Genomic DNA, 25,706 nt, shown 5'->3' with positions numbered 1-25,706 from the left:
GGGAGACCACAATTGGGGCTTACACGCTAATTTGATATACTCTAGGCCTAAAAAACTCTTTCTTGGCCACTTCACAGCAAAGGCACAATGGAGCTTCTCACACACAGCTGGAAAAGTGATGGCTTCAACCACTTCTTTGCCAACGAAAAAGAAGGGAACAAGTGTTAGGGCACAATAGCCAGGCCATAATTAATGCAGGAAAACCATCAAGAGCAGCGGTTCTCAACTTGTGGGTCGCGACCCCTTTGGGGGTCGAACGACCCTTTCACAGGGATCGCCTAAGACCATCGGAAAACAAAAAGATATTTACATGACGGTTCGTAACAGTAGCAAAATTACAGTTATAGAGTAGCAACGAAAATAATTTTATGGTTGGGGATCACCACAACATGAGGAACTGTATTAAAGGGTCGCGGCATTAGGAAGGTTGAGAACCGCTGATCTAGAGCCTTCCAAGATTTTGAGAACTCAGAGTCTTCTCCAATCCTGAAACTCTAGGAGCGGGTAAAGGAACCAATATGGTAAACTTTTATGTATGAGGTAGATATCATTATTCCTATTTTAGAGATGAGGAAATTGAGACTCTGAGAGGTTAAGTAACTTATTTAAGATCACACAGAGCTATTCCCAAATTTATGCATTCCCACCAGACCCTGCAGTCTTCCAAGACTGGTAGATTCAGTTAATAAATAGTCACTGCGCGCCTAGTGTATGCTAGGCAGTGGATACAGAGTAGTGGACAAAACAGATGGTTTTCCTGCCCTCATGAAGTATACACATCTGGCAGACACAGAGGTAGGTGAGAGTTATTTATGGCTCCAGAGGCCTAATCTATTCTAATCTACTCTGCGGGTTTGAGTTCTCCAGCTCTCATATGGGGGTGAGTCATTCATATGCCCTCCCCACCATGAAATCGAAATGGGTTTAGGGCAGGGTCAAGGTAAAGGACGTTAGTAGAGAAGGACTCTTATCTCTTTCTGATATGGGGGGGCTCCTCAAAAGGGAAAATCTGAGTCTTAAAAACCATTATCAACCTCCCCTACCCAGTCTCAGGGTAAGGAGGTGGGCGTGGAGGGAGAAGCAGTGCGGAGTGCGGCGAACCCTCCGGCAGGCTCCACTCATTTCCCAGAGGGATAACAGAGTGGGGTGTAGGGCAAACCGGAGCTAAGCCCCCAAATCACCCATTCAACCACTCTAGGAGACCCGTGAGGGGCCCCGCCCCCTCCCCACGCAACGCGGGCAATGAATGGGCAGCTCCGGCTCTCCAGAAATCGCCGCCACCCCTCCCCCGACCTCGGTTTCCCAGCGCTGCTGCCGTCACAGGGCGGGGAGCTGCGGGATCGCGGAGCTAACAAGCCCCGGAGCACTGGCCGAGCCCCTCGGGCAGAGGGATGTTGCCCCCTGATCCGGGAGAGGAGCCCGAGCCACAGCCAGTCCAGGACTCCGCCCCCGCCCGGCCCAGCGAACACCAGCGTGAGGGTGGGCGCGGACCTTTCTGCCCCCTGGGCCGCGCGGGCAGGGACCCGAGCCCCCCGGGGGTCCTTGCCCCGAGTTTACCTCCTTTTTCACGTTCCACAGCAGCTTCTCTTTAACTGCGTCCTCCGTGCTGCCCATGGTGCGGCGGGTGACCAGTAGGCTGTGCCCAGCGGCTCCCCAAACCCCCCGCTGCCCTCACCGCCTCCGCGCCTCTGCTCAGCGCCACACGCGCAAGGCGGAGCCCCCGCCTGCCGCGCTCCCGGCCCGCCGCCGCCGCCGCAGCCACTGCCTGGTGCTCGGCTCCGCAGCCATCTTCCGAGCCCCGCACAGACGTCAGGCGGCTGGCCCGGCCCCTTCCCACAGCCGGGGGCGGGGGGTGCACTCAGCGACGGGGGGGTCGGGGCGGGGGGAGGCTGCGCGCGCCTGGGGGCTGCCAGCCCGGGCGCGCGCCACGCGGGCCGCTGTCATGGCAACGCGCCGGCTCCAGAGCCGAGGGCGCGAACCCGCATTGTGAGCGTCTGCAGCCAGGTCCCCACAGCGACCGGTGGGGCGGCGGGGCGCGCCCTGGGCCCTGCGGCTGAAGGGAAAGTCGTTCGTGCCGGAGCTGGCTTCTATCCAGCTAGACGCCCCCTGATTTCTATCCGCTAGTTTTCCCGACGGGAAGGGCTGGGGCCCCCTGCGCTCCGAGTTTGGCCAAAGGGAAGTCAGCAGTAGTCCTCTGGCTGAGAGGAAAACCCGAGCTCCATCGTTGCTCTAAAACCCCTGCAAGCCGGTCGCCCTCGTTGCAAAGCTTGTGGGAAAACGAGTTGGGACCGCAGCCGCCCCGGACCTAAAGAGGTTCAGCAAGCCCTTCCTCCTCCGTAGGAGACTTTACGTCCAGTACTGCTCTTCTTGCAACTATGTGGGAGGTGGGAGCGCCGGTTGAGGTAACGGGAACCCGCGGGAACTTGTACAGAGCCTGTGAAGGTGAAAGAAGCACCTTCTGCGCGATTTGCTTTATAGACTTCAGCAGCCCAACAAGGGAATCGAGGGATATAAGGTCGCTCAAAGTGATAAAGAACACCTGTTGCTGCAAACTTGCGGGGCGGCATGCAAAAACTAAGTGAGAGGAGGGGCTCAGCCCTCTTCCGCACTAATGGAGAATCCTCCGTTTAACATCTTCCTAAAGTGATGCAACTTGATAGCGCAAACAATGAAAATACGAGGGAGACAACAGACTCTCCGAGATGTGAGAGTCCAAACCTCGAGTCTACATCCCCTAGTTGTAAAGCTCCCAAACGCAGACCGCCGCGTGGGAAAAGTTTCCTAGGCGGTTTTGTAGACCAGCGGGAGCGATGCTGTCGAGGAGGGTGGCAGAGACCCTCGCGAGAGGACCAGGGGAGCCCTGCCCCGCCCCGCTACTGGGAGGGCACGCCCCAAGGAGGGAACCGGAAGTTCTCGTTGCGGCCCGGAAGTAGTGCTGACTTGGTACACGTGAGTAGCAGCATGGCGGCCCACCGCTCCGGCCCGCTCAAGCAACAGAATAAAGCTCATAAAGGTGGGCGGCATCGGGGTCGAGGGTCTGCGCAGCGGGACGGCAAGGGTAAGAAGATAGGGTTGGAGGAAGAAGGGCTGTTTAGTCGATTTTAACTGCTTTTCTCCATTCCCAAACACAGCTCCTACCTCCGGCCTGTACCTCGCGTAAAAGCTCTAAGGCGGGCGGAAAGGGGTCCCCTTTCTTGACCTTCTTGTGAGACCCTGCAGAAGAGCCTTTTCTGACCTCTCTCTAGGCCGTCTAGCACTGAAAACCCTAAGCAAGAAGGTGAGGAAGGAGCTCAGTCGAGTAGACCAGAGGCATCGTGCCAGCCAGCTCCGAAAGCAAAAGAAGGAGGCGGTGAGAGAGGAATAGGGATTGGGGATGGTGTGGCTTCACAATCGTTCTGGGCTGATAATGCCTCGAATTAGAAAATGTGATCCTGGGAAGGGACCGGAGATGGAGACTAACCTGAGAGCACATGTCAGGCGTGTAGGTCTGAACTCATGCTAGAGCATTCTTTGCTTTGGTCTGAGCTCCTGCCCACTCTCCGCTCCGCGCCCCCCCCCCCACATACTTGCTGCTTTTTACGAGATGCTGGGCGTGGGGCATCCATACTATTGGAAATGCAATACTGAAACATTGAGATGTTCTCTGATCCTTTTAATTTTCAGGTTCTGGCAGAGAAGAGACAACTGGGCAGCAAGGATGGCCCTCCTCATCAGGTACTGGTGGTGCCCCTGCACGACAGGATTTCCCTGCCAGAGGCCTTCCAGAGGCTTCAGGATAGGGATACTGGAACAGTACACTTGACTAATTGGGGAAGCGCCCACAGCTTTATGCTGTTATGCCCCCGCTTGAAACATCGGTGGTTTTTCACATCTGCAAGGCCAGGTTAGCGTATACGACAGTATTTTCTATCATTATGTTTTGAGTAGTGGTAATATTTTTTTGTATAATGCGCTGGTGCAGACCACCTCTTCCTCCTGACTTTGTCTTCTATCTCCAGGGGATCTGCACACTGTTTTAGACTTGGCTAAAGTGGCTGATACTATCCTGTTCCTCCTTGATCCACTAGAAGGCTGGGACAGCACCGGGGATTACTGCCTTTCCTGCCTCTTTGCTCAGGGCCTTCCCACCTATAGTAAGTGTGTTGGGAATGTTGGAGGCCATGAAAGAAGTGAATTAGCATTCATAAATTTGTGCACCTACAAATTTGCCAGGCACTATGCCTGACACTTGATTTAGGGATATAACTTGTATTCAGCTGATGGTGGGTTGTACATGTATGGCCTAATTTGGTCTATTATTTACAAATTGTCAAGGTGCTTTTTTATTTCTGTACTGACCTTTGCCCAGAGGAAGAAGGGTATGAAGTTTTACTGTGAAATTTCTGTAGGGTTGCTGAGTGTTGAGTTTCCCAGTGATCTCTGGGCTCACAACTGTTAGCTTTTTTGTCAACTTGTTTGTAAATTTGCAGGGGGTGTTTTCTTGTAGTGAATCAACAGGTCATGAAGCCCTTTCTCTTTTGCTCACAGCATTAGCTATCCAGGGAATTTCTGGTCTCCCACCGAAGAAACAAATAGATGCCAGAAAGAAGCTAAGTAAAGTAGTGGAGAAGCGCTTCCCTGATGACAAACTCCTCCAATTAGACACTCAACAGGAGGCAGGGATGCTGCTCAGGCAGTTGGCTAACCAAAAGCAACGGCATCTTGCCTTTCGAGATCGGCGGGCATACTTCTTTGCTTCTGCTGCTGACTTTGTGCCTAATGAAGAGAATAACTTGGTGGGCACCTTGAAAATCTCAGGCTATGTTCGTGGGCAGACTCTGAATGTAAATAGCTTGCTGCATATCATTGGACATGGTGATTTCCAGATGAAACAGATAGACGCCCCTATGGACCCTTTCCCGTTGAATCCTAGAGTGGTCAAATCCCAAAAGGACCCAAGCATGGCAATGGAGGTAAGATTGATGTTTTTAAAGACTTTGTATTGTAGATGGATATGTAAGCTGTTGTAGGATGGGAACTAACTTCAGAGAAGGTAGTCTTTGCACACCTAGACAACTACACTGGTCCCTGGAGCTGACTGCTAGTTTAAAATAAGGCAATAGTCAACTACAAATATATTGCTATCTTACATATATTTATCTAGCACTCTGTAGATGCCTTACATAGCAATTGACTCTGAGTTTATAGAAGACAGAAGATGCAATCTCTTTCCTCAATTAGGTCAGAAAAAAAATGGCAAGCACCTGTGAAGTAAAATTGAGAAAGTGTAGTTGAGGTACAGACATGCTGTGGAAGTTGAGAAAAGATACTAGCAAGCTTCACAGAAGAGATCAGACTTGAGCCAGGTGTTGAGAAGGATGGATGTGATTTATGAGTTGAAGAGAGATGAAACAATATCCTAGAAAATAGAGACAACATGAATCTAGAGCACAGTGATTGATCAGAGGGTTTCTTTGAACTCTGAAGAAATCAGCTTGATGAGAGTAATGTAGGAGCAGGGCCAGATTATGAAAGGCCTTAAGAACCAAGCAGTGGTGTAGAATTAAAATGCTAGGAAATAGGACCATTTGAAAAAACTTGACAATTTTTGGCCTTTTTCAGTCTATTTCAGTCATCTTCTACTTGAGGACTATTATTTCTGGATCTTTCTGTTTACTATGTTAGGTGTAGTAGATTTTTGGTTAATGTTTGACTATCACATGCTTTTGGTTTTTAGATTTGTGATATGGATGCTGTAGCTGACATGGAAGAAGACCTTAAGGTCCTAATGAAGGCAGACCCCGACAGACAAGAATCTTTGCAGACAGAGGTTATCCCAGATCCAATGGAGGGGGAGCAGACCTGGCCCACTGAGGAGGAGCTGAATGAGGCAAATGGTTGGTAATGGCAGACTTGTTTGTAATTCACTTGGCCTGGAATTGTGGATTTTGTCTAGCTGCTCACAGTCAGGACCCTGTTAAGGTAGAGTGGGATGAGGATGTATTTGGAGGTCTGTGTCCTCTCACCCACAAATGCTGTATGTTTGCGTTAAGCAAACACTGGACACAGCTTTGCTTTATTTCTCAAAATTACTTGTTATTGTTTTCTAATGAACAGACAAACAATTTTGGATTCATTGCAAGATTTATTTAGTTGTGTAAGTATTGCTAGTTTTGAGACAGCTGAATTAAATTGGGAAGTAGTAGTCTGTTTTGCTCTAGTGTGTGCTGGAGTTTCCGGTGTTGGCAGCAGTATCAAGTTTTTTGCCTAGATGAGAATACCCAAATAGGGGGAGAGGAAGTATATAATTTACTTGTTTGGGCTTTCACAGACTTCTTGAAGAAAAGTTCCAAGGTGGTAAAGAAGGTTCCTAAAGGAACATCCAGTTACCAAGCTGAATGGATTTTGGATGAGGATGGCGAAAGTGGTGGGGAAGGAGATGAATATGACGATATAGAGCATGAGGATTTTATGGAAGAGGAGTCTCAGGTAAGGAAATGGACCCATACACCCCATCTGTATACAGCCCCAAATGCAAGGCGAAGTGCAGTCCTGACCTTGAGGGGTGTGTGTGGTCACTTTCTAAAGAGTGACTCTGTAGTTGCTGGGACTGAGACTTGTTTTATAACTGAGTCTCTTAGAATTGATACTGGTTTGGACTAAGTGTCTATAAAAGTTATTTTATTCTTAGCTTAATGGCGTTTAGGGTAGAGTCAGGTGTGGGTTTCTTCTGAAATTGTAATCCTTTATTCTACAGGATGAGAGTAGTGAAGAGGAAGAAGAGGAGGAATGTGAAACTATGACTATAGGAGAGTCTGTGCGTGATGATCTATATGACGAGAAAGTGGATGAAGAGGCTGAGGAAAAAATGTTGGAGAAATATAAACAAGAAAGACTGGAAGAGATGTTTCCAGATGAAGTAGATACCCCCCGCGATGTGGCTGCTAGAATTCGGTTAGTCAACAAGTCTAAAATCAATCAACATATTTTTATTTAAACCTTATGTGGTTCACACCTTATCAGTGTGATGCAAAAGAAGGAGAATACATTGTCCCTGCCCCTGAAGGGCTAACATTCTATACAGGAAAATAGACATACATAAGGAAACAGTAATGTATATCAAGTTCCAGACTGTGTGGTATGGACTAATAATGTTACAATACTTAACGAGAAATGCTAAGGTTAATTAACAAATGCTTCTTATGTGAACTAATACTCAGTTGAAGTATGTAACATTTGGAGATTTGGGGGAGTTTGGGTAGAACCACAAGAATAAAAGCATGAAGGTGTGTAGGTGATCATTTCTGCTCTGGAGGTGAGTCTGACTAAACCCAGAGAGCTTATGTTGGATATTGGAGAGGTAAGGCTTTTATCAAGGACCATGTTTGTCAGGGTAAGAAGATACTCCCTGATAAGCACCAGGGAGCCACTGTAAATACTTTGTCCTTTGTCAGTGAGAAGCTTGGGTTTGGTTCTGAAATAATCTGTTAAAAACTGTTTTGGACTGTGGTCTTTTTTTTTTTTTAAATTTATTTATTTTTTTAAATTGGGAAACTGTGTTTTTCCAGGACTCATCAGCTCCGAGTAGTTGTTTCATTCCAGTTGAGGGCGCAACTCAGTGGCCCATGTGGGGATCAAACTGGCAACCTTGGTGTTATGAGCACTGCACTCTAACCAACTGAACTAACCGGCCGCCCCTGGACTGGTCTTGATTTCGGCTACTAGGTTATTTTGAGAGAGAGTGATAAAAGTTCTTTAAGTTCGAGCCTTAGCCATATTATTGACTTGAGTGAAAGGGTAAGCACCATCAATTTATTAATTTCTTTAAAATCTCCTATATTCTAGATTTCAGAAATACAGAGGCCTCAAGAGTTTCCGGACATCTCCATGGGATCCTAAGGAAAACCTTCCTCAAGATTATGCTCGGATCTTTCAGTTCCAGAACTTTACTAATACTAGGAAACGTGTTTTTAAAGAGATTGAGGAAAAAGAGGTTGAAGGAGCTGAGGTATCTGCCTTCCTCTCTCCATCTTTACAGTTTGCTTTCATTTGCTAAGGTGCTCCTCCTTTACTCCTTCTCTTGGCAAGAGTCCCTTAGTTTCGTGCTGCCCATAGCTTAGAGGAGTCACCGAGTCATTGATAACAGTAACATTAGGAACAAAGAGGTATCAAAGGTGTTAACTGAAAAGGTTTAATCTGGGTAGTTGAGGCATCTGTGAAAGGCAACTTTGAAGGGCAAGGGTTGGCTTTGGGGTCGTATAAGACTTTTTTAACATATTTGGAGAAATGCTGCATTGTTATTGAGCCCTAACGGGTAATTGCATGATTGTTTTCTGCTTGCTTCTGGCAGGTTGGCTGGTATGTCACACTTCATGTCTCTGCAGTACCTGTGTCTGTGGTTGAGTACTTCAGGCAGGGAGGACCCTTGATTGCGTTTTCTTTACTACCTCATGAACAGAAAGTGAGTTAGTATCTTGTGGTAAATGGGCGTTAGAAAACTTTCCAATCCAACCAATTTTGTCTGACATTCTATAAATTTTTACCTATGACTGATATTTTGCTCATTAGAATGTGAAAAATCTGCCCTTAGGATTAGGAATTGGGATGATAGAGAAGTCAGTGATGGTTTTACCCAACATGTCTGAACCTATCTGAAGCATCTCAGTGATGCAAACTCTATGTGGTTCTGAGACTTCTCTGAGATAAGTATGTTGGTCAGATCAGATTCTAAACAAAGGTTGGCAGTCTTAAAAATAAAGAGGGTTTATGCCAAGGTGTAGATCTCTTTTCTCTTGGCCAGCAGTCATGTAGATTGGGATGAGTGTGAGAACTTTGGCCTTTTGTCAGTGTGAGTAAGGGATGAGGAAAAGGGGGCTTGAGTGAGTGTGGTTTTGAGGTGGGCGTTGATGGCACTGACCATCGGGCAGAGGTTGGGCTATTGCATGTTAGACATAGGCATGCCAACTATAATAGTACAGAAGGGTACATGAAAGCTCTGAAAACCAGCCTGTGTTCCGCTCAAATGCCAGTTGTTGGAGATAAAAGATGACTCTCTCATCATCTGCACTCTACCATAAATTAGTATTGTCAGTTCTTAGAGTGAATCGGAATCTGTTAGTTTGGTTTGCCTTCTTTCAGGTTAAGCTGTCCTACTCCTAGATAAGAAGTTCTGTTTTTCTTACTTGGTTCCCAGATGTCAGTGCTGAATATGGTGGTGAGCCGGCACCCTGGCAACACAGAACCTGTGAAAGCCAAAGAGGAGCTGATCTTCCACTGTGGGTTCAGGCGCTTCAGAGCCTCACCTTTGTTCTCTCAGCACACTGCAGGTAAGCAGTGGGGAACCTTCTGAATTCTTGTCCATCATACTATCTTTTGGGGGACTGTGACTTTTGGTGGGGAAGGGCAGAGTTCACGGTTTTAAACTCTAGGTCCCTGAGAGGCATTTTCAGTATTCTGATTTAGGAGCCAATGATGTATTCAAAATGTCTGAACCTGTCTGAAGCATCGCAGTGATGGAACCTCTGTGTGGTCCAGAGGCTCCTCTGCCGTGTATATTTGTTCCAGAGTAGTTTTTGAATCGGAGTTGGCAGCTTTATAAAAATGGCGTGTCAAAGCGTTACACTCTTGGCATCTGATTTGCCAGTGGTAGTGTTGGTGAAGACTAGGGGTGGCCCACAGTTGGATAGAGCAGAGATGTATGGCTTCTGAGATGCTGACACTGGATGAGAGTTTGGAGAGTGATGACCAGGGACACTTTTGTGGCGAAAATTATTGTACTCCTACACATGAGGAGTGCAAAGATGTTTTGTACTTGGGGGCTTCTCAGCAATGGCCAGAGGAAGATGATGAAGGCAGTATTAATGGGTGCTCTGGATAATTCAGACACCAGCCATGCTATCTGAATGAGGGATTAACTTTTCTTTCCCTTAAAATACTTTATTCCCCTATAACTACAGTATTAAAAAACAAGGAGGGTTTCATTGAAGGTGTTTCATTGAAACACAAGCTACAGATAGTCCCTGCGATCAGAGATCAGCAAAGTATGGCCCATGGGCCAAATCTGTCCCACTGCTTGTTTTTGTTAACATTTTGTTGGAACACGGTTGTGCTTTTTTTTTTTTTAATGTATTATCTATGGTTGTTTTTGTGCTACAGTGACAGTTGAGTAATTGGAACAGAGACTGTATGGCCACAAAGCCTAAAATATTTACTCTCTGGCCCTTTATAGAAAATGTTTGCCAATCCTCGCTCAAGACTAAGAGCTGTTGATTTAGTGGACATATTCTCTATAAAGCACTGATTCTCAGATGAGGTAGGGGTGATTGGTATCAGAATCACCTGGAGAACTTTTTCAAACTCTGAATATAGTCCAGGCTCCAAGACTATGCCTCCAGTTGAAAAAAATCTCTCTTATAGGATTGGGTTTTATATCTTTCAGTTGTATTGAGGCAGGAACATATTTTGAGAACTAGAGGGTTAAGAACCACTAGTTGCCTTGGGCTTAAGCGTTGTAGTGCTATAGCTTTTTATAGGTCTCTGGATTACCTACAGTTTCTCAAAATGTTTTTGGTTTTTATTTTTTAACCCCTATTATGGCAGCGGATAAACATAAATTTCAGAGATTCCTGACTGCTGACATGGCCCTGGTGGTGACAGTATATGCCCCAATCACTTTTCCTCCTGCATCTGTGCTGCTTTTCAAACAGAATAGCAATGGTAAGTTGAGTTCACAGAGGTAAACAGACCTGCAGATCCCTAATAGATTTAACACAGTTTTGTTTATTAAGATTTGGGAGCCAAATTGGTATGAAGAGGTAATGATGGTTTTTACAATATCCCAATCTCAGCCTCACAGTGAGGCTAAGGCAAGGATGACAAATGGGATTTGATCTTGCTTGCAAACTTGAGCTAACTGGTAGCGGCTGCTCAGAGTGCTCTATTTAGGATAGGTTCTGGGGACTGGCTCAGCAAGAATATCACTTAGTGATCTTTGCCATGGACCCAGGAGGGCAGCGTAGTACATTGTCTTTTAAGGACTGGAGCAATAAATGAAGCCTTTGGCTCTGTACATTACTTTTGTTCTTTAGGAATGCACAGCCTCATTGCCACAGGCCATCTATTGTCAGTGAATCCGGACAGAATGGTCATCAAGAGAGTTGTCCTGAGTGGTCATCCTTTCAAAATTTTTACTAAGATGGCAGTAGTGCGTTACATGTTCTTCAATAGAGGTAGGTGTGAAGGATGGGACCTGATTGCCTTTGTGGGGTGAAGGTTGGGTTTACATTTTGAGGGTAAATGTTTCATCTTGGTCTGTGTGTTTCATTCTAAGAGGATGTGATGTGGTTTAAACCGGTGGAACTGAGAACAAAGTGGGGCCGCAGAGGACACATCAAGGAGCCTTTAGGTAAGAGAACGTGATGTTTGGAACCTTGTCTAGATTTCCCCAGTGCCACTAAATGACTATTGGGGTAGAAGACCACTGCTCAAATTTTCTGTTTTAATTTGACCAACTTGCTGTGTCTTCTTTCTAGGTACTCATGGCCATATGAAGTGCAGTTTTGATGGGAAGCTAAAGTCTCAGGACACAGTACTGATGAACCTCTATAAACGAGTTTTCCCCAAATGGACTTATGATCCATATGTACCAGAACCAGTACCTTGGGTGAAAAGTGAGATTTCTTCAATGGTGCCTGAAGTGGACACGGCGTAATGGAGTCAATAGATTCTGTCTCATTGCTACTCATTAGCACTCTAGGGATGGGAACCTACAGGTAGCAATTGGGCAAAGTTTATGTTGAGCCTAGAGGTCTGCTGCCCCTTTTTGCAAAAGGTTTTTTCTTGGCCTTGACAAGGTGTCTCAGTTAAGTATGGATGTTTTTCTATTGCCACTTAGTCCAAAAAACTATTAAATCTTATTGAAATGTCTACTCTCCATTACGATTTTGAAAGCTGTTTAAGAGAATAAGATGGGAAGTTGACAGTGACAAGGAAACAAAACTTCCAAGTGTCTAGAGACACTGAATCCCATTTCTTCCTTATGCATAAATTAAACACAAACAGATTGATAAGGAGCTGGCCTTTCAGCCTGCTTCACCCAAGTTATGGAGGTTAAGTCTACATTTCCACCACTGAGCACAATACAAACATTCTTTACTTCTGGGGAAACTGTTTGAAAATGCTGAGAGAGCACAGCAGCCACTCCAACACCAGCTGTAGGTTCAATAAGCAGTTTCATCCTCTCCCACACCAACTGGGTTGCATACTGTTGGTATAGAAGGGAGTAACAGTTAGTGAAATGGGAAAAGGGGAAAGAGCCTAGTTGGATGGCCTTCACAATTAAAGACCAAATGAGATATGTGTGTATGTACAGGTATATATCCATACATATATGCTTGCCAGTGAAGAGGAGGGCTTTTTTTTATCCTAACTCTGCTCTGTTGAGAGGTGTCCTAATATTTAGGCACCCTCCCACATGTTGTAAAGTCACCTAGTCAATTCCCAGTGGATGAGTTGCTAATTAAGAGAGAAGTTCCTTTTGCCTAAAAAGTTGCTCCCTTTTTGTTATTTTCTTTCCTGTTGGAATCTCACCTTAATTTCATCTTCTGTGACAGTGAAGACATCATCCACGAGGTCCCTTATAATAGGCCAGGTGTTTGAGCCAATGCTGGATTTGACACCATCTGCTATGGTTTCTGGAGGATAGGGGTTGGGGGTGAGTTCCCCTTTCAGTTTGGACTGGTAGCAGTCATCTGCATTCAAGGGTTCAGCAGCATACACCTTCACACTAGGTCTCAGAGCCTGGGAAGAGGAATATTAGAAACCTTACCATTAACCACAGCATTTTGCCTGCAAGCCGGCAGTAAAGTAGGTAGTTTAAGTAACATATTTCTGCCCAAGTAAGAGCCTTCTCTGTGATGTAATGAGAATATGACCTTAAAGCACTTTAAATTATATGCCCAATACTGACCTTCAGTTGTCTCGATCACAACTAATTCTACTGGTAACTTGGGAAAAGAGTAGCCCCTGACTTGGGTAGTAAGTTCGTGAGGTGGAATTCAGGGAAAGGACTGTGAGGGTGCCGCTCATTGTAACTTTTTGTGCTGTAAAGTTGTCATAGATTAAGAAAAGGGTAGTGAGGCAGAGAAGGGCCTTCCATCACAAGTGCCAAGGAACGATGGGAAGGAAGAGCAATTTGGGGGGAATGTTGAACAAGTACCACAGTGTACTATGATGTAAAATAAAGTCCTTTATGCTGACGTGGGGTGTCCTCCAGAAGCTGTTTTCTCACCTTAACTGTGATTGCTATTCCAGCAACCATTCCTCCTCCTCCTACAGGTACCACCAGTGCGTCTACCAAGGGGACCTTTAGTAGAAAGAATATCAAGTATAGAGAGACCTATTAATAACCAGTTTTATATACACATATAAAATAGTTGACTCTATAGCCAAACATCAGGTTTACCGGTAGCTCAACAAGAACTGAGTAGGCCTTTTTACCTGGTTTAGCACTTCCATGGCGATGGTCCCTTGCCCAGCTATCACTGCAGGCTCCTGGTTGGGATGTATCATGATGCCTTCCGTTTCTTCCATAATTCTTCTGGTAACATTTTCTCTGGACTGAAAGAGTACATTAACTTAGCATACTTTATTTGTATTTAAGAGTTCCCAACAAGTTACTCAGTCATTTAACACTTTATTGACCATCTACTTTTTTGAGACTTAGGGCACTGGGGCTATAACTAAACAACGCAGTCCCTGTGCTCAAGGGAATTTTGTTATAATATGGTGGGGAGGGGTAGAATATAAGTGAATATATAGTATGTCTAATGCTATGGAGAAAATTTATATAGGGTACTTAGGAAGGCCCTCTGGTAAAGTGACATTTTAATATATTTGAATCAGTCCTTCCGATCTCCAGAATATTCCAGGGAAAGAGTAATTCTAAGTGTAAAAACTACAATGTAAGAGTGCTTGGTCTTTCTGAGAAACTGTTTAGAGTGGTTAACCTGGAGTGTTTGCGGGAGAATAATGGAGATGAGGTCAGAAGGATGAAACGGACCAGTTCATCTAGGCCTTATGTAGTGGAAACTTTGGTTCCCACTGTGTATGAGATGGGAAATCATTGGATGATTTTGAGCTGAGACAAGTTCTAACTTATTAAGTGGATAGCTCTGGTTGTTCGGTGCCCCGCTACTGAATCTAGGTGACAACTGATGTTGGTTTGAGTAGTAGAGGCTTTTATAAGTAGTTGGATTATGGAAATATTTTGAAAGTAGGACTAAGATTTGGATGTGGGTGCAAAAGAGTTATCAAGATAGCTCCAAAATTTTTCTTGAAGAACAAGGATAAACGCTGCCATAAAAGACTGGAAGAGGAGCAGTATAGGGGGAATAAGATCAGGAATTTGGTTTTAGACATAGTAAGTTTGAGATGCTTATTAATACATCCAAGTGGGAATATTGGGTATCTGTTGGATATACAAATCTGAGTTAAGGGCAAAACAAAGATCAAGGCTAGAGTTAGAATATAGGTGATATTTTAAAAATGAGATTATCTGAGTGAGTGTAGACAGAAAAGGCTGGAATAGTGCTCTCTTCCTTACCTCATCACTCTGTTCACTGTACACTATAGAGGCTCCATAGGCTTGTATTGCCAATTTTTTACAGTTGGGTGCTGTTTGGGGCACCACAATATAAGCAGGAATCCCTGAGATGGAGAAACAAGTTTAGTACAAATCAGGAGAATTTAGGATAGAAATTTCTGTTCAGTTGCTTGTAATCAGATAGGCACTCAAATTTAATTCCCACAGCTATTACCAATCTCAGTGAAAGTAGGATAGTTTTCCACTCCTCTCTGATGAGCCTACCCAGTACCCTCAGAAATGAATTGAGTACCTTCCAATTTAGCAGTATAGGCGAGAGCCTGGCCATGGTTTCCACTGCTGTGAGTAACAACAGCTTTGGGCTTCTGTTCTGAAGTGGCCGGCATCAAGCCTCTGATTGCATTGAGGACACCACGAATCTGGAAAAGAGGGATGGTGAATTCATGTATTTAAAAGTTTCTTCTCAAAACGTTTCTAGATTTTCTCTTCCTAACACCACATCCAGTCCATCACTACATCTTACTGATTCTACCTCCTAAATATCTCGTGTCTTCTGTCACTACCTTAGTGAGACCTCATTTCTCAACTTGTGTGTTATCTAACCTCAACTGATCCTACCTTGTGGATCATTCTCATCTAATATTTCTACTAGGTTATGAAAGCAATCTTTTAAAAACAAATGTTATCTTTTTCTTTGCCTTTTTTTACAAGTACAAAGTCCTTACAAGTTGCAGCCTTTCAACATATCTACTGCCTCTATCACTGTTGTAGCCATCCTAAATTGCTTCTAGTTCCCCTCCTACCACGTTAGCTCACACCCGAGCATGCTCACATCTCTACCTGTAGTTCTTTCCCCCCGACTCCCTGATGTGGCTAAAAGCACTCACACTATAAAACTTGGATCAAACATCATCTGGTTCAACTTCCTTGATCTCCCAGGCAAAGTTAGTCACTTCATTCTTTATTCTTCCATGGAACTTTGTCTCTCTCTTACACTTCTCATAAACCTGTTTGTTGACCAGCCTGTTTTACTCTGCAAGTATGGACATAGGGCAAGGCCTACTGTATATATGCCTAGTATATAATAGTGAAGATAAGGCTTAATGTGTGATGTAAGCCATGGCAGAAGCAAAGGGCAAAAGAATAGAGAGGTTTTTGTTTTGTTTTACTATAAAAGCTCTCAGCTAATGGGTAGGGAAAAAGGTCGATTCTTGCAATCTGAAATCTACTTAACAGGTACTAATAACTCAGTCAACGGTACTAAATGCATCCTTTAGATTTTTACCTGAAATGATCCTAAAGCTCAACTAATGGTCAGAAAATTCTGGTTTTTGCACTGACATATGAGTATTTTGTAGAAAAAGATTTTATTGTGAGGATTTAGCTAGGCTTAGACCTTTTATATTCATAATAAAGGATCAATGGCTAGCAAGTTCACACAAAGTGAATGCTCTGGTTATACAAGGTGATCACACCTGCCCGTTTTTGCATTGCAACAGCGCTGGGTGATGCCTATTGTCTCTTTCATTCTAATACATGACCTAGTTTGGACAGTAAATTATATCATCACCCTAATTATAAGGAGTTTTGAGATTGTATAAAAGTGGCTTGAAGTAACCAGGATTTGATCAAAGGAAAATTTCTACAACGATTTCTTCAGCTATGAAAAGATATTAATTCTACCTACCTCACTAAGTAGTCGGGATCAAATAAATTTATACGTGAAAGGGGTTTGAAAACATAACACTATCAAAAAGGATTGTTACCTTAAAAGATCCAGTTTTCTGGAAAAGTTCACATTTGAAGAAAAGATTACGCCCTGTTACTTGATTCAAAATGGAGCTTGTTAGCACTGGTGTGAGGTGGATAAAATCTTGAATGTTGTTATGAGCTTTTTCAACATCAGCAAAGGAGATGCAGTACTGAGCACACATGGTTCTGAAACCCAGGAATAAGAAAGGGGTCAAAGAAAAGTCTGAGATGATGTATGAAAATATTTTGAAAATGCATTAACATAGACCCACAGAATACACACTAAGAGGGAACCATAATGTAAACTATGGACTTTGGGTGGTAATGTGTCAGTGAAAGATCAGTTGTAGCAAATGTACCATTCTGGTGGGAGATGCTGATAATGGGAGAGGCTGTGCATGTGTGAGGGCAGAGTTGTTTTGGGAAATCGCTGTACCTTTCCATCAATTTTGCTGTGAGCCTTAAAACTGCTCTAAAAAAAAAAGTCTTTAAATAAAATGCATAACACAGGAAAACAGAACTGGGGCCTGTGGTGGTAATATGGGAAATATCTCCATTACTGGGGCATCAGAATCTTTGTACAGAAGGGAACTTGTCTTGAAGCTGAGTTTCTCAGTAAATGTAGGTTATTTTTTCTGGTGAAGCTTTATAGGAAGTAATTGGTCGTGATTATGGAAGGCTTAAAACCCACCCCTCACCATTACCATCCACCTTTTGACTGCCACTGGTCTCTACATTTTCATCATTATCGTAAACTAGGTAAAAAATGTGCTATAAACTTTTATTTAAAAATATTATTTAAGGGCCAGTCGAGTGGCTCAGTTAGTTAAGTTTGCTTAAGAGCAACAGAGTTGCTGGTTCGATTCTCACATGGGCCAGTGAGCTTCGCCTGAGCTCTGCCCAAGCTGAGCTACCGCTGAGCTGCCAAGAGGTGGCAGGATGGCTCAGCTGATGAGAGCAAGTGCTTCTAATGACAAGATTGCCTGTTCCATGGTGGCTATGCCCACCCGTGGCTGGGAGGAACCTTGAGCCGAGCTGCCACCCGTATGGTTCAGTGGATAGAGCGTGTGCTCTTAACAGCAAGGTTGCCGGTTTTACTCCCGCATGAAAAAAAAAATTATTTAACGGGGGAAAATTCTCTACAATCCTACCTAATATTCATTTTCTATATTTCCTCCTGTTTTTCAATATACATATGAGTTAAAATCAAAGATATTTTCTTTACTCCTTCATTTAGCTCAGTTTCTTTTAGTTTTCACAATTATAATTTTCAATAATTGTATTATGCTTCCATTTTTCACTTTTTTTTTTTTTTAAGATTTTATTGGGGGATTGGGGGGAGGGGAACAGACAGGTAGACAAGTTGCTGTTTTGTTCTTCACCCTAGTTGTGGAGGACATCGCTTCACTGGCCCAAGTTGGCATGATCATTGTCCTTTTCCCGGGTGAGGCAATCGGTCGCTGGTCATTGGTCGGCCGCTCACAGCGGCTCCCCGTAGCTCACACCGCTCACGCTGGCTGCCAGCCACTCACATAGCTCACAGCAGCCCACTGCAGCCCTGCTGCAGCCTACGCTGTCGTCAGCGACTCACAGCAGCCAGCTCCAAGTCCAGCTGTTGTTCATCATCTTAGCTGTAGAGGGCCAGCGACACTGGCCCTTAATGTGGAATCCAAACCACTGCCCTGCTGCTCAGAGCTGGTGCTCCCAAGCGAGCTCTTAACCAGCTGAGCCACTCGGCCGGCCCCATTTTTCACTTTTTATTGTAGCATTTAAACATGAAGTTTCTCTTTACTTTTCCTTATTAATATAACAAAAACAATGCATGTTCAATAGAAAAACACAATTTTTGTTTGTTTTGTTTTTTTATCTGAGCCATCCTGCCGCCTATTGGCAGCTCAGCTTGGGCCGGGAATCGAACCGCTGGTGCTCAGAGCTCACACTCTTGAGTGAGCTCTTAACCACTTGGCCAGCCCAGAAAAACAGAATTTAATCTGCTTCCTCCCCAAAGACAACTGCTATCTAAGCTGGTGTTTATCTTTCCAGGCCTACCTATACAGAGGGTGCCAAAAAAATGTATACACATTTTAAGAAAGGAAAAAACTATTAAAATTATAATATATACCGATAACAAAAGATGACTACAAGTCACATTTGACTACTGCAATTACAAGAGGTTAGCATCCAGACACTTCTGATGACTTCTGCAATTGCAAGAGGTGCTCAAAGTGGTTACCATCAGTGTCCAGGCACTTCTGATTATGGCAATTAATTGCTTGAGCAACAGTTGACCAAAGTGTCCACTTCTATACATTATTTTGTCACCCCTGGTATATGCAGACAAAACTTTGACAGGTTTGGTAACGATTTTTTCAGACTAGAAAGTATAAATGTACTTTTCAAAGATTCTTTCATAATCTTTGCTTATCAATAGGTATATTTATACAACTTTAAAAATGACAATAGTATTTTTAATAAAAATACTATAGTTTTACATAACTATTGAACATTCAGATTTTTTTTTTTGGTCTCTAATAAATAATGATGTAACGAACAGCCTTATTGCAAGATCTTTGTGTATCTACATACATGCTTTGGGTAGATTCCACCAATGGCTATTTTGCATCAAAAGGCACGCACAGTTCTAAGACATTGGATACCCACTGCCAAACTGATCTCCAGAACAGTTGTTGATTACTCCAATTTACACTCTCAACAGCAGTTTCTAAGGAATGTCCATTTTCCTTCACCTTTGATGTACCATTTTTAACTGTCAATTTAATGAAATGTCTAGTAGTTTGAATTTACATTTCCTTAATAGTGACTGAACATTTTTTCTGTATGTTTATTGGCCACTTATTCTTTAATGAATCTTTTTTTTTTTTTTAAAGATTTTTATTGGGGAATTGGGGGATGGGTACAGCACTGGGGAATTGGGGGAAGGGGAACAGACAAGTTGCTGTCCTTTTGTTCTTCAGTTCAGTTGTGGAGGATGTTGCTTCACTGGCCCAAGTTGGCACCATCATTGCGCTCTTCCCGGGTGAGACAGATCAGTCACCGGCTTCTGGACAGCCGCTCACCACGGCTGCTGGCTACACACGGTAGCCCATGGCAACCTACTGCAGCAGTGGCTGCAGCCTATGTCGTCGCCAGTGACTCATGGCAGCCCAGCTCCAGGTTGAGCTGTTGTTCAGCATCTTAGCTGTAGAGGGCAGTGTCACTGGCCCTCATATGTGGGATCTGAACCGGGGACCTCTGGCGTCCCAAGCCAGCTCTTAACCAATGCGCCACTCAGCCGGCCCTCTTTAATGAATCTTTCACACACTGTTTACTAACCGAATCATCCTTTTCCTCTGAAATGCCACATTTATCAAATATTAAATTTCTATTAATTCTTGGAACTTTTCTGGACTTTATATTTTGTTACATTGATCAGACTGCCAATTCCTTTTCCAGTTGTTCACTGTATTAATATGTTCTTCCCTGATTACTCTTTCTAAAATGTATTGGATTTTCTCACACATAAATTCTTTCAAAGGAACTTTAGAAACTCTTTATCAAGTTTGCCAGAAATTCCACTGTAAAATTTACAAATGAATTACATTTAAAAATAGCGAGTCTTCCTAGCCATGAACATGGGTGTCTTTCAGTTTAGTAAAGTCTTCCTGTTTCAGGTTTCTCAGTAAAGTTTTTATAGTTTGTATCCTGTATAGAAATGATTATGCCAAAGAACAATATATTTTTGTTGTTTTTAAGATAAGGTATTTCTTTCCTTTTTAAATTGCTTACTGACAATGTATATGAAAGCTAATAATTTTTGCATATTTACCATGTAATAGGATACTAGATTACCTTGTTAGATCTAATAGTTTTACAGTTTACTCTCCAAGTAATCACGCTATCTCCAAATAAAGATAATTCAGCTTTACCTTATAAATATTCCTCTGGTAATTTTTTCAGTGACTTCAGTTATTTATGTGGATTTGCCACCTTCTCCATTAATTTCAGTAACTTTTATTTTTTTGGCAAAATCTTCTAATTTAAAATTTCAAATTTAGTAGTATAGTTATACATATACATATTTCTAAGCATTCTTCATGTCTGTGGTATTCATTCATTCATTCAATCATGAAATATTGAGCACCTTTTATGTGTCAGATACTGTTTGGTCTGGGTATATAATGTTAGAAAAACAGTCTCGTCCTTGCTCTCATAAAGCTTACAATCTAATGGAGAGATGTGTAGTAACTAATCCAAAAATATATATGTATTTACAAATAATGATAGGTGTGTTATGATTAGGGAAGTATGTTATGATAGGATACTATAATGGCCTTATTTAGATCAGGGAAGGTTAAGGAAGGCACTCTATGGAGAAGTGAAATTTAAGTTATGACCCATTACTTAAGAGGAATGAGCAGAGTAGGGGGAAAAGTTTTTCAGATAGAGGGGATAATATGTGTGAAGGCTTTAAGGAGGAAAAGAGGTTGGCGTATTCCAAGAAGTAAAAGAAGGCCAATATATCTGAAAACAGTAATCAAAGGGGAGTGTGATAAAAAATGAGAGTGGAGTTGGCAGGGTCTCGATCATAAGGGACCGTGACTCATGGATTTTTTTTTCTTAAGAGCAGTGGAATGCCATTGGAGAATTTTGAGCAGGTGAGTGACATGTTAGAATTCATATGTTCAGAAAGTCACTTGGCTATATTGTGGTGAATGAAAAGGAAAGAAGAGTGGAATCAGGAAATTCAGTTAAGAAGTATTACAGCTGTCCACATGAAAGACAACAGGGGCCTGGATGGTGAAAGTGGAGGTAGAAAAAAATCATTCAAGATATATTTTGGAAAAACAAATCTGACTTAAAACATGGGTGAAGGACTTGAATAGACATTTCTCCAAAGATATACAAATGGCCAACAAGCACATGAAAGATGCTCAACATCACTAATCATTAGGGAAATGCAAATCAAAACCACCTATTACATCACCTATTAAAATAACTAGTAAAACAAAAAACAAAAAACAAAACAAAAAAACCCAGAAAATAATAAGTATTGGCAGGGATGTGGGGAAACTGGAGTCCTTGTGCACTGTTGGTGGAAATGTAAAATGGTGTAGTTGCTTTGGAAAATAGTATGGTAGTTCCTCAAAAAATTTAATATAGAGTTACCACATGATCCAGCAATTTCAGTTCTGGGTATATATCCAAAATAATTCAAAGAGGGTCTCAAAGACATAGTTGTATACCTATGTTTGTAGCAGCATTATTTACAATAGCCAAAAGGTGGAAGCAACCCAACTATCTAGTAACAGATGAATGGAGAAACAAAATCTGGTATATACTTACAATGGAATATTATTCAACCAAGAAAGATGAAAATTCTGACACATGCTACAACATGGATGAATCTTAGGGATATTATGCTAAGTGAAATAAGCCTGTTACAAAAAGACAACCACTCATGATTGCAGTTATGTGAGGTACCTAGAGTAGTCAAATTCATAGAAAGTAGAATGGGGGCTGCCAGATCTTGGGGAGAAGGGGGAAAGGGAAGTTGTTTAATGGGTATAGTTTCAGTTTTGCAACATGAAAAGAGTTCTGGAGATCAGTTGTACAATGTAAATGTACTTAACACTACTGAACTGTATACACTTAAAATGGTTATGATTTCATGTTATGTGTATTTTACCACAATTTAAAAAAAAGCCCCACATAGAGTTGCATTTTGGAAATTATAATTAGTTAGGCCTCTTTGTTTTTTTTTTTTGTTTTTTTTTTTAGCTGAGCCATCCTGCTGCCTATTGGCAGCTTAGCGGCTGCTCAGCTCGGGCTGGCCTCGAACCGCTGTTGCTCAGAGCTCAAACTCTTGAGCGAGCTCTTAACCAACTGAGCCACTCGGCCGGCCCCTTTAGTTAGGCCTCTTGAAGTGACGCAACTCCAATCTGAACTGGCTAAGGCATAAATAAGATGGAGGTGAAGAGATTTACTGGCTCATGGATTCAAAGGAAAAGTTGAACCATGGGAAGGGACAGAAATATGGAGCTTCAGGAACAATTGGAACCAGGGACTTGAGATTTTCCAAGACTCTCATTGTTTCTCACCTCTATTGCTTTCTGCATGCCAGCTTCATTCTTTTCATTGCAGACCAGCTGGTTTCACATGGCAGGACGCGTGGCTGCTGACAGCTTCTGTGTTTTACATTTTATAGCTTGCACATTGGAGAGGGATTTTCTTTCTTTCTTAGTTTCAGTTCATAAAGTTCTGGGTAAAGACTCTGATTGGCCCATCTTGGCCCAGGACCAGTGGCCAAGGGTATGAGGTCATTTAAGACAATACTATGCAAGTCAGAAGTATTTATAGAAACATGAAAAAGAAACAGAATGATTTCTATAACACAATATCAATTATGTACATTTAAAACACATACATACACAAAACACTATATATTATTCAAAGATAAACGTATATCCAAGAACGTACTTTGAACATATTATAGTGGCGACCTAACTGGGGAGGGTAGGAACATGAGTGGGAATTGGAATGAAGGGAAAAGATAAAATGAGAAAGGCCCTGTTGATGATAATGTGAACCAAATAGTATGATTGTCTCAAATCTCTGCACCTGAGGGAAAAATAGGAGCAATCAAAGAGAGTGATGGAGGAAAGAAAGAAGATAAAAAGGAAAGAGAAAGAGAAAAAAAAAGTACTTCTGAGAGTGAGGGGCGGTTTTCAAGAGAAAAGGAAGCAGAGAATGTTCAGGTGATGAATTCCATGTCCACTAGAAATGGAAGAGACATACCCTGATATTGAATATGGGGAAAGATGGAGGTGTCAAGGATAACTCCTAGGTTTTGTCTTAGATGGTAGTATAATTTATTGTGAAAAAAACAAGTATTTTAGGGGAAAATCAGAGATTTGAGGAGCTAAGTTTAAATTAATTATGAGACATCCAAGAGGATGTCCTTTAGGATTTTTTTTTTTTTGCCAGAATGTATTTATTTTCATGTATATTTCTGAAGAATGAGCTCTTTAGTTTCTTTATCAAGTATTGTTCTTTTTCCCTTATTAATTTCTGATTTTATCTTTAGTTCTTCCTTCTATTTTCCTTTTCTACCCTTGATGAATTTTCATTCTTTTTAAATTAATAATAAAAGCACCTAAGGGTACAAATTTTCCTCTGAGTACTGCTTTAATAATATACCATAGGTTTTGTTTGCAATATTTTCATTAATCTTAGCTTCTAAAGAATCCATGATCTTAGTTTTGTTTACTTTTTTGACTCATGAGTTATTTAAAATCGGTGTTTTAAAAAAATTTCCAAGTGGTTAGAATTTTTTGTTTAATTTGTGGTTATTCATTTCTATTAACAGTTTTACTACTTTGTGCTCAGCCATCATGACCTGTACAATTTTTGTTTTTAGAAATTGAATTCCTCCCTCCCTCATTATCCAAATTTGCTTTGTTGTTTTTTGGATACTCACCTCATATGTGACCAAATCCCTACTGTGAGAATGTAAAACATTATACAAGTATATAGACCTTTCACTCTCTATCATTAAAGCCACTCTTCTACAAAGATAACCACTTTAAAAGTTTGACATGTATTCTTCCACACTTTTTGATGTATTTATATATAAATTTACATATAAGTGGTTTTGCTGCCTTCATATAGAACCATACTCTATATACTGTCCTACAACTGGCTTTAAATACAAAATGTAATATAACAGATTGAAGACTTCCATGTCAACACATATTTTAATTCTTTAAACTCAGAAGCTTTCATTGTGACACAGTTCTAAATATGGTTGTCTTTTCATTTATTTTTACCTGATATTTCGTGGACCCTTTAAATCTGAGGGTTGAATTGAAAATCTTAAATTCAAAATTTTCCATTAACTTAGTAAATTTTCTTCTATTATTTCTTTGATTATTGCTTGTCTTGAGTCAATTCTGTTATCACCTTCTGGAACTCGTATTTGATTACTTTCCGGATCCATTCTCCATGTCTTCTTATCTCTAACAGTTTTTATCTATTATATTTTCCCTCTGAGTTCTGCTAAATTTTCTTGAGCTGGTTTAACTTTTGGCATATCTCACCTGCAGTTCACTGGCATCATTGCATTAATTTGGCAATCATGTCTTTCCTGTTTAAGAAAGTTTTCTTCAGATTATTTTTCCATCTTTAAAAAAAAATTGATGCAATGTCCTCTCCAACTTCAATGTGAAAACAAATTAGTTTTTAACATTTCTTCCTATTTCTTCCATATGTGCCTTAAAGACTGCCATTTTATTCCCACCACTCAAATGATTCCCCTTCTTCTGAACCACTGAATCTTTTCATGTATCTACAGACTTTCTCCATCTATTTAACCTACTGGTGGAGGAAATGTCACATAATAGGAGCTGAATGAGTTCTGTCACAGATTGTTCAAATCTTTTAGGCCCAGTCTAAGGAGTAATTGGTAACTATTCTTTGATGGTGTCAGGTTCAATAGACTGTGTAGGATGGGGAAGGAGCAACAGGTAGAGGGAAGCAGACTTGGGGGAGGGAGTTTCACCCCAGTTCTGAACAGGGGCTCCTGAACAAAAAGTTAAAAGTACCAGTCTTTTGATCAAGTTACATTTCAAGGACAAAGAAAGAAAAGAAAAAAAAAATCAACCTGTGATCTAAAGAAGTCAAATAATTTGTCCAAGAATCCACAATGATACAGAAATCCCCAAATCGACTTATAATGCCGCCTGATTTACTTCCACACAAACCTTTCCCTCAGCAAGAGCCAAGTACACTGTTTTTTAAAGAAAAAGTCGGGAGGCCTGGGGTTGTACTTTGTCATAAAGGAAAAGACTCATACTCTGGTTCTTACCAACATGTGTCATCCTAAGTAATTTACTACAATTCTCTGGGATTCAGTTTCCTCATCTTAAAAAAAAAAATTTAAAAATGGGGATAATAATTACTCTCACAAGATCTTTAAGGTCCCAAAGTAAAAGCCTGGGCACTAGTCTGGGCCTGTGGCGGGAGACCCCCTGGCCTAAGACGAGTGGAGGTGGCCGGACTGTGGGATGTCTCGGTCAACCCGAGCCCCAAACCAGCACCAGTGTCCTCGATGGCCTCCACAGCAACATCAGCCACCGCCGCCAACGCCCGCTGGGCATGGCCTGCCCTGGCCAGGCCTCACCTCACCTCACAGGCGCCGCGCCTCCAAATCCAGCTGCAGCTCACCTTCCCCCGACCACACCTCTGCGCACGCGCGGCGCCCGCCTTCTCCGCCCAGGCTCGCGTCCGGGCTCTTCTCCTCTCAAGCGGCCGAACGTGAGTTCAGCGCTTTTCCTCCCAGTGCGGCCACCGTCGTTTGGGGAGGAGGGCGAGAGGG

General features: G+C 42.4%; 3 protein-coding genes across 9 annotated transcripts in view; 1 reads left to right on the top strand and 2 right to left on the bottom strand.

The window, feature by feature from the left end:
- The window catches only part of SGSM2 (small G protein signaling modulator 2), a 33,447-nt gene extending 31,608 nt beyond the window's left edge, over positions 1 to 1,839 (bottom strand). Inside the window, exon 1 of one of the 2 annotated variants that reach the window (XM_019650542.1) lies at positions 1,558 to 1,839. In XM_019650542.1, the coding sequence (XP_019506087.1) occupies positions 1,558 to 1,614 (57 nt within the window). In that variant the 5' untranslated portion in view covers positions 1,615 to 1,839. The remainder of the gene's footprint in view (positions 1 to 1,557) is intronic. The other variant, XM_019650543.1, reaches the window with a different exon arrangement.
- Positions 1,840 to 2,928: 1,089 nt separating this feature from the next.
- On the top strand, positions 2,929 to 13,236 carry TSR1 (TSR1 ribosome maturation factor). 3 transcript variants are annotated; one of them, XM_019650406.1, is made up of 15 exons: positions 2,929 to 3,058; positions 3,246 to 3,349; positions 3,664 to 3,883; positions 3,999 to 4,133; positions 4,528 to 4,952; positions 5,717 to 5,876; positions 6,311 to 6,468; positions 6,737 to 6,933; positions 7,825 to 7,987; positions 8,330 to 8,440; positions 9,173 to 9,305; positions 10,579 to 10,695; positions 11,067 to 11,207; positions 11,309 to 11,383; positions 11,511 to 13,236. In XM_019650406.1, the coding sequence occupies exons 1-15, from the start codon at positions 2,962 to 2,964 to the stop codon at positions 11,687 to 11,689; spliced, it is 2,415 nt and encodes an 804-aa protein (XP_019505951.1). In that variant the 5' UTR covers positions 2,929 to 2,961; the 3' UTR covers positions 11,690 to 13,236. The 3 variants fall into 3 exon arrangements, with proteins under 3 accessions (XP_019505951.1, XP_019505953.1, XP_019505952.1); XM_019650407.1 differs by having other exon boundaries at positions 2,950 to 3,013; XM_019650408.1 differs by lacking the exon at positions 10,579 to 10,695 and having other exon boundaries at positions 11,511 to 11,904.
- SRR (serine racemase) lies at positions 12,001 to 25,644 on the bottom strand. Of its 4 annotated transcripts, none has more exons than XM_019650415.1 (9): positions 25,512 to 25,644; positions 22,432 to 22,665; positions 16,348 to 16,519; positions 14,874 to 15,000; positions 14,582 to 14,685; positions 13,477 to 13,596; positions 13,268 to 13,342; positions 12,568 to 12,777; positions 12,022 to 12,241 (listed from the first exon to the last, which is right to left on the bottom strand). In XM_019650415.1, the coding sequence occupies exons 3-9, from the start codon at positions 16,513 to 16,515 to the stop codon at positions 12,026 to 12,028; spliced, it is 1,020 nt and encodes a 339-aa protein (XP_019505960.1). In that variant the 5' UTR covers positions 16,516 to 16,519; positions 22,432 to 22,665; positions 25,512 to 25,644; the 3' UTR covers positions 12,022 to 12,025. The 4 variants fall into 4 exon arrangements, with proteins under 4 accessions (XP_019505962.1, XP_019505960.1, XP_019505959.1 ...); XM_019650414.1 differs by having other exon boundaries at positions 25,517 to 25,644; XM_019650416.1 differs by lacking the exon at positions 22,432 to 22,665 and having other exon boundaries at positions 25,517 to 25,644.
- Between the last annotated feature and the right edge of the window lie 62 nt (positions 25,645 to 25,706).

Source organism: Hipposideros armiger, unplaced genomic scaffold (assembly GCF_001890085.2).
Source record: "Hipposideros armiger isolate ML-2016 unplaced genomic scaffold, ASM189008v1 scaffold_141, whole genome shotgun sequence".
NCBI lineage: Eukaryota > Metazoa > Chordata > Mammalia > Chiroptera > Hipposideridae > Hipposideros > Hipposideros armiger.
This window is presented reverse-complemented; position numbering and strand designations above follow the sequence as displayed.

What these genes read in the sequence shown, in the direction of transcription:
- TSR1 (XM_019650406.1), top strand. Translation starts at nt 2,962, where the DNA reads ATGGCGGCCCACCGCTCCGGCCCGCTCAAGCAACAGAATAAAGCTCAT. An exon ending in ACCCAAGCATGGCAATGGAG is followed by an intron (nt 4,953 to 5,716) that starts GTAAGATTGATG and finishes TTTGGTTTTTAG; the next exon opens with ATTTGTGATATGGATGCTGT. An exon ending in TTTCAAACAGAATAGCAATG is followed by an intron (nt 10,696 to 11,066) that starts GTAAGTTGAGTT and finishes TTTGTTCTTTAG; the next exon opens with GAATGCACAGCCTCATTGCC.
- SRR (XM_019650415.1), bottom strand. Translation starts at nt 16,515, where the DNA reads ATGTGTGCTCAGTACTGCATCTCCTTTGCTGATGTTGAAAAAGCTCAT. An exon ending in AGAAAACTGGATCTTTTAAG is followed by an intron (nt 15,001 to 16,347) that starts GTAACAATCCTT and finishes CCTCTTTTCCAG; the next exon opens with ATTCGTGGTGTCCTCAATGC. An exon ending in CTATACTGCTAAATTGGAAG is followed by an intron (nt 14,686 to 14,873) that starts GTACTCAATTCA and finishes TCTCCATCTCAG; the next exon opens with GGATTCCTGCTTATATTGTG.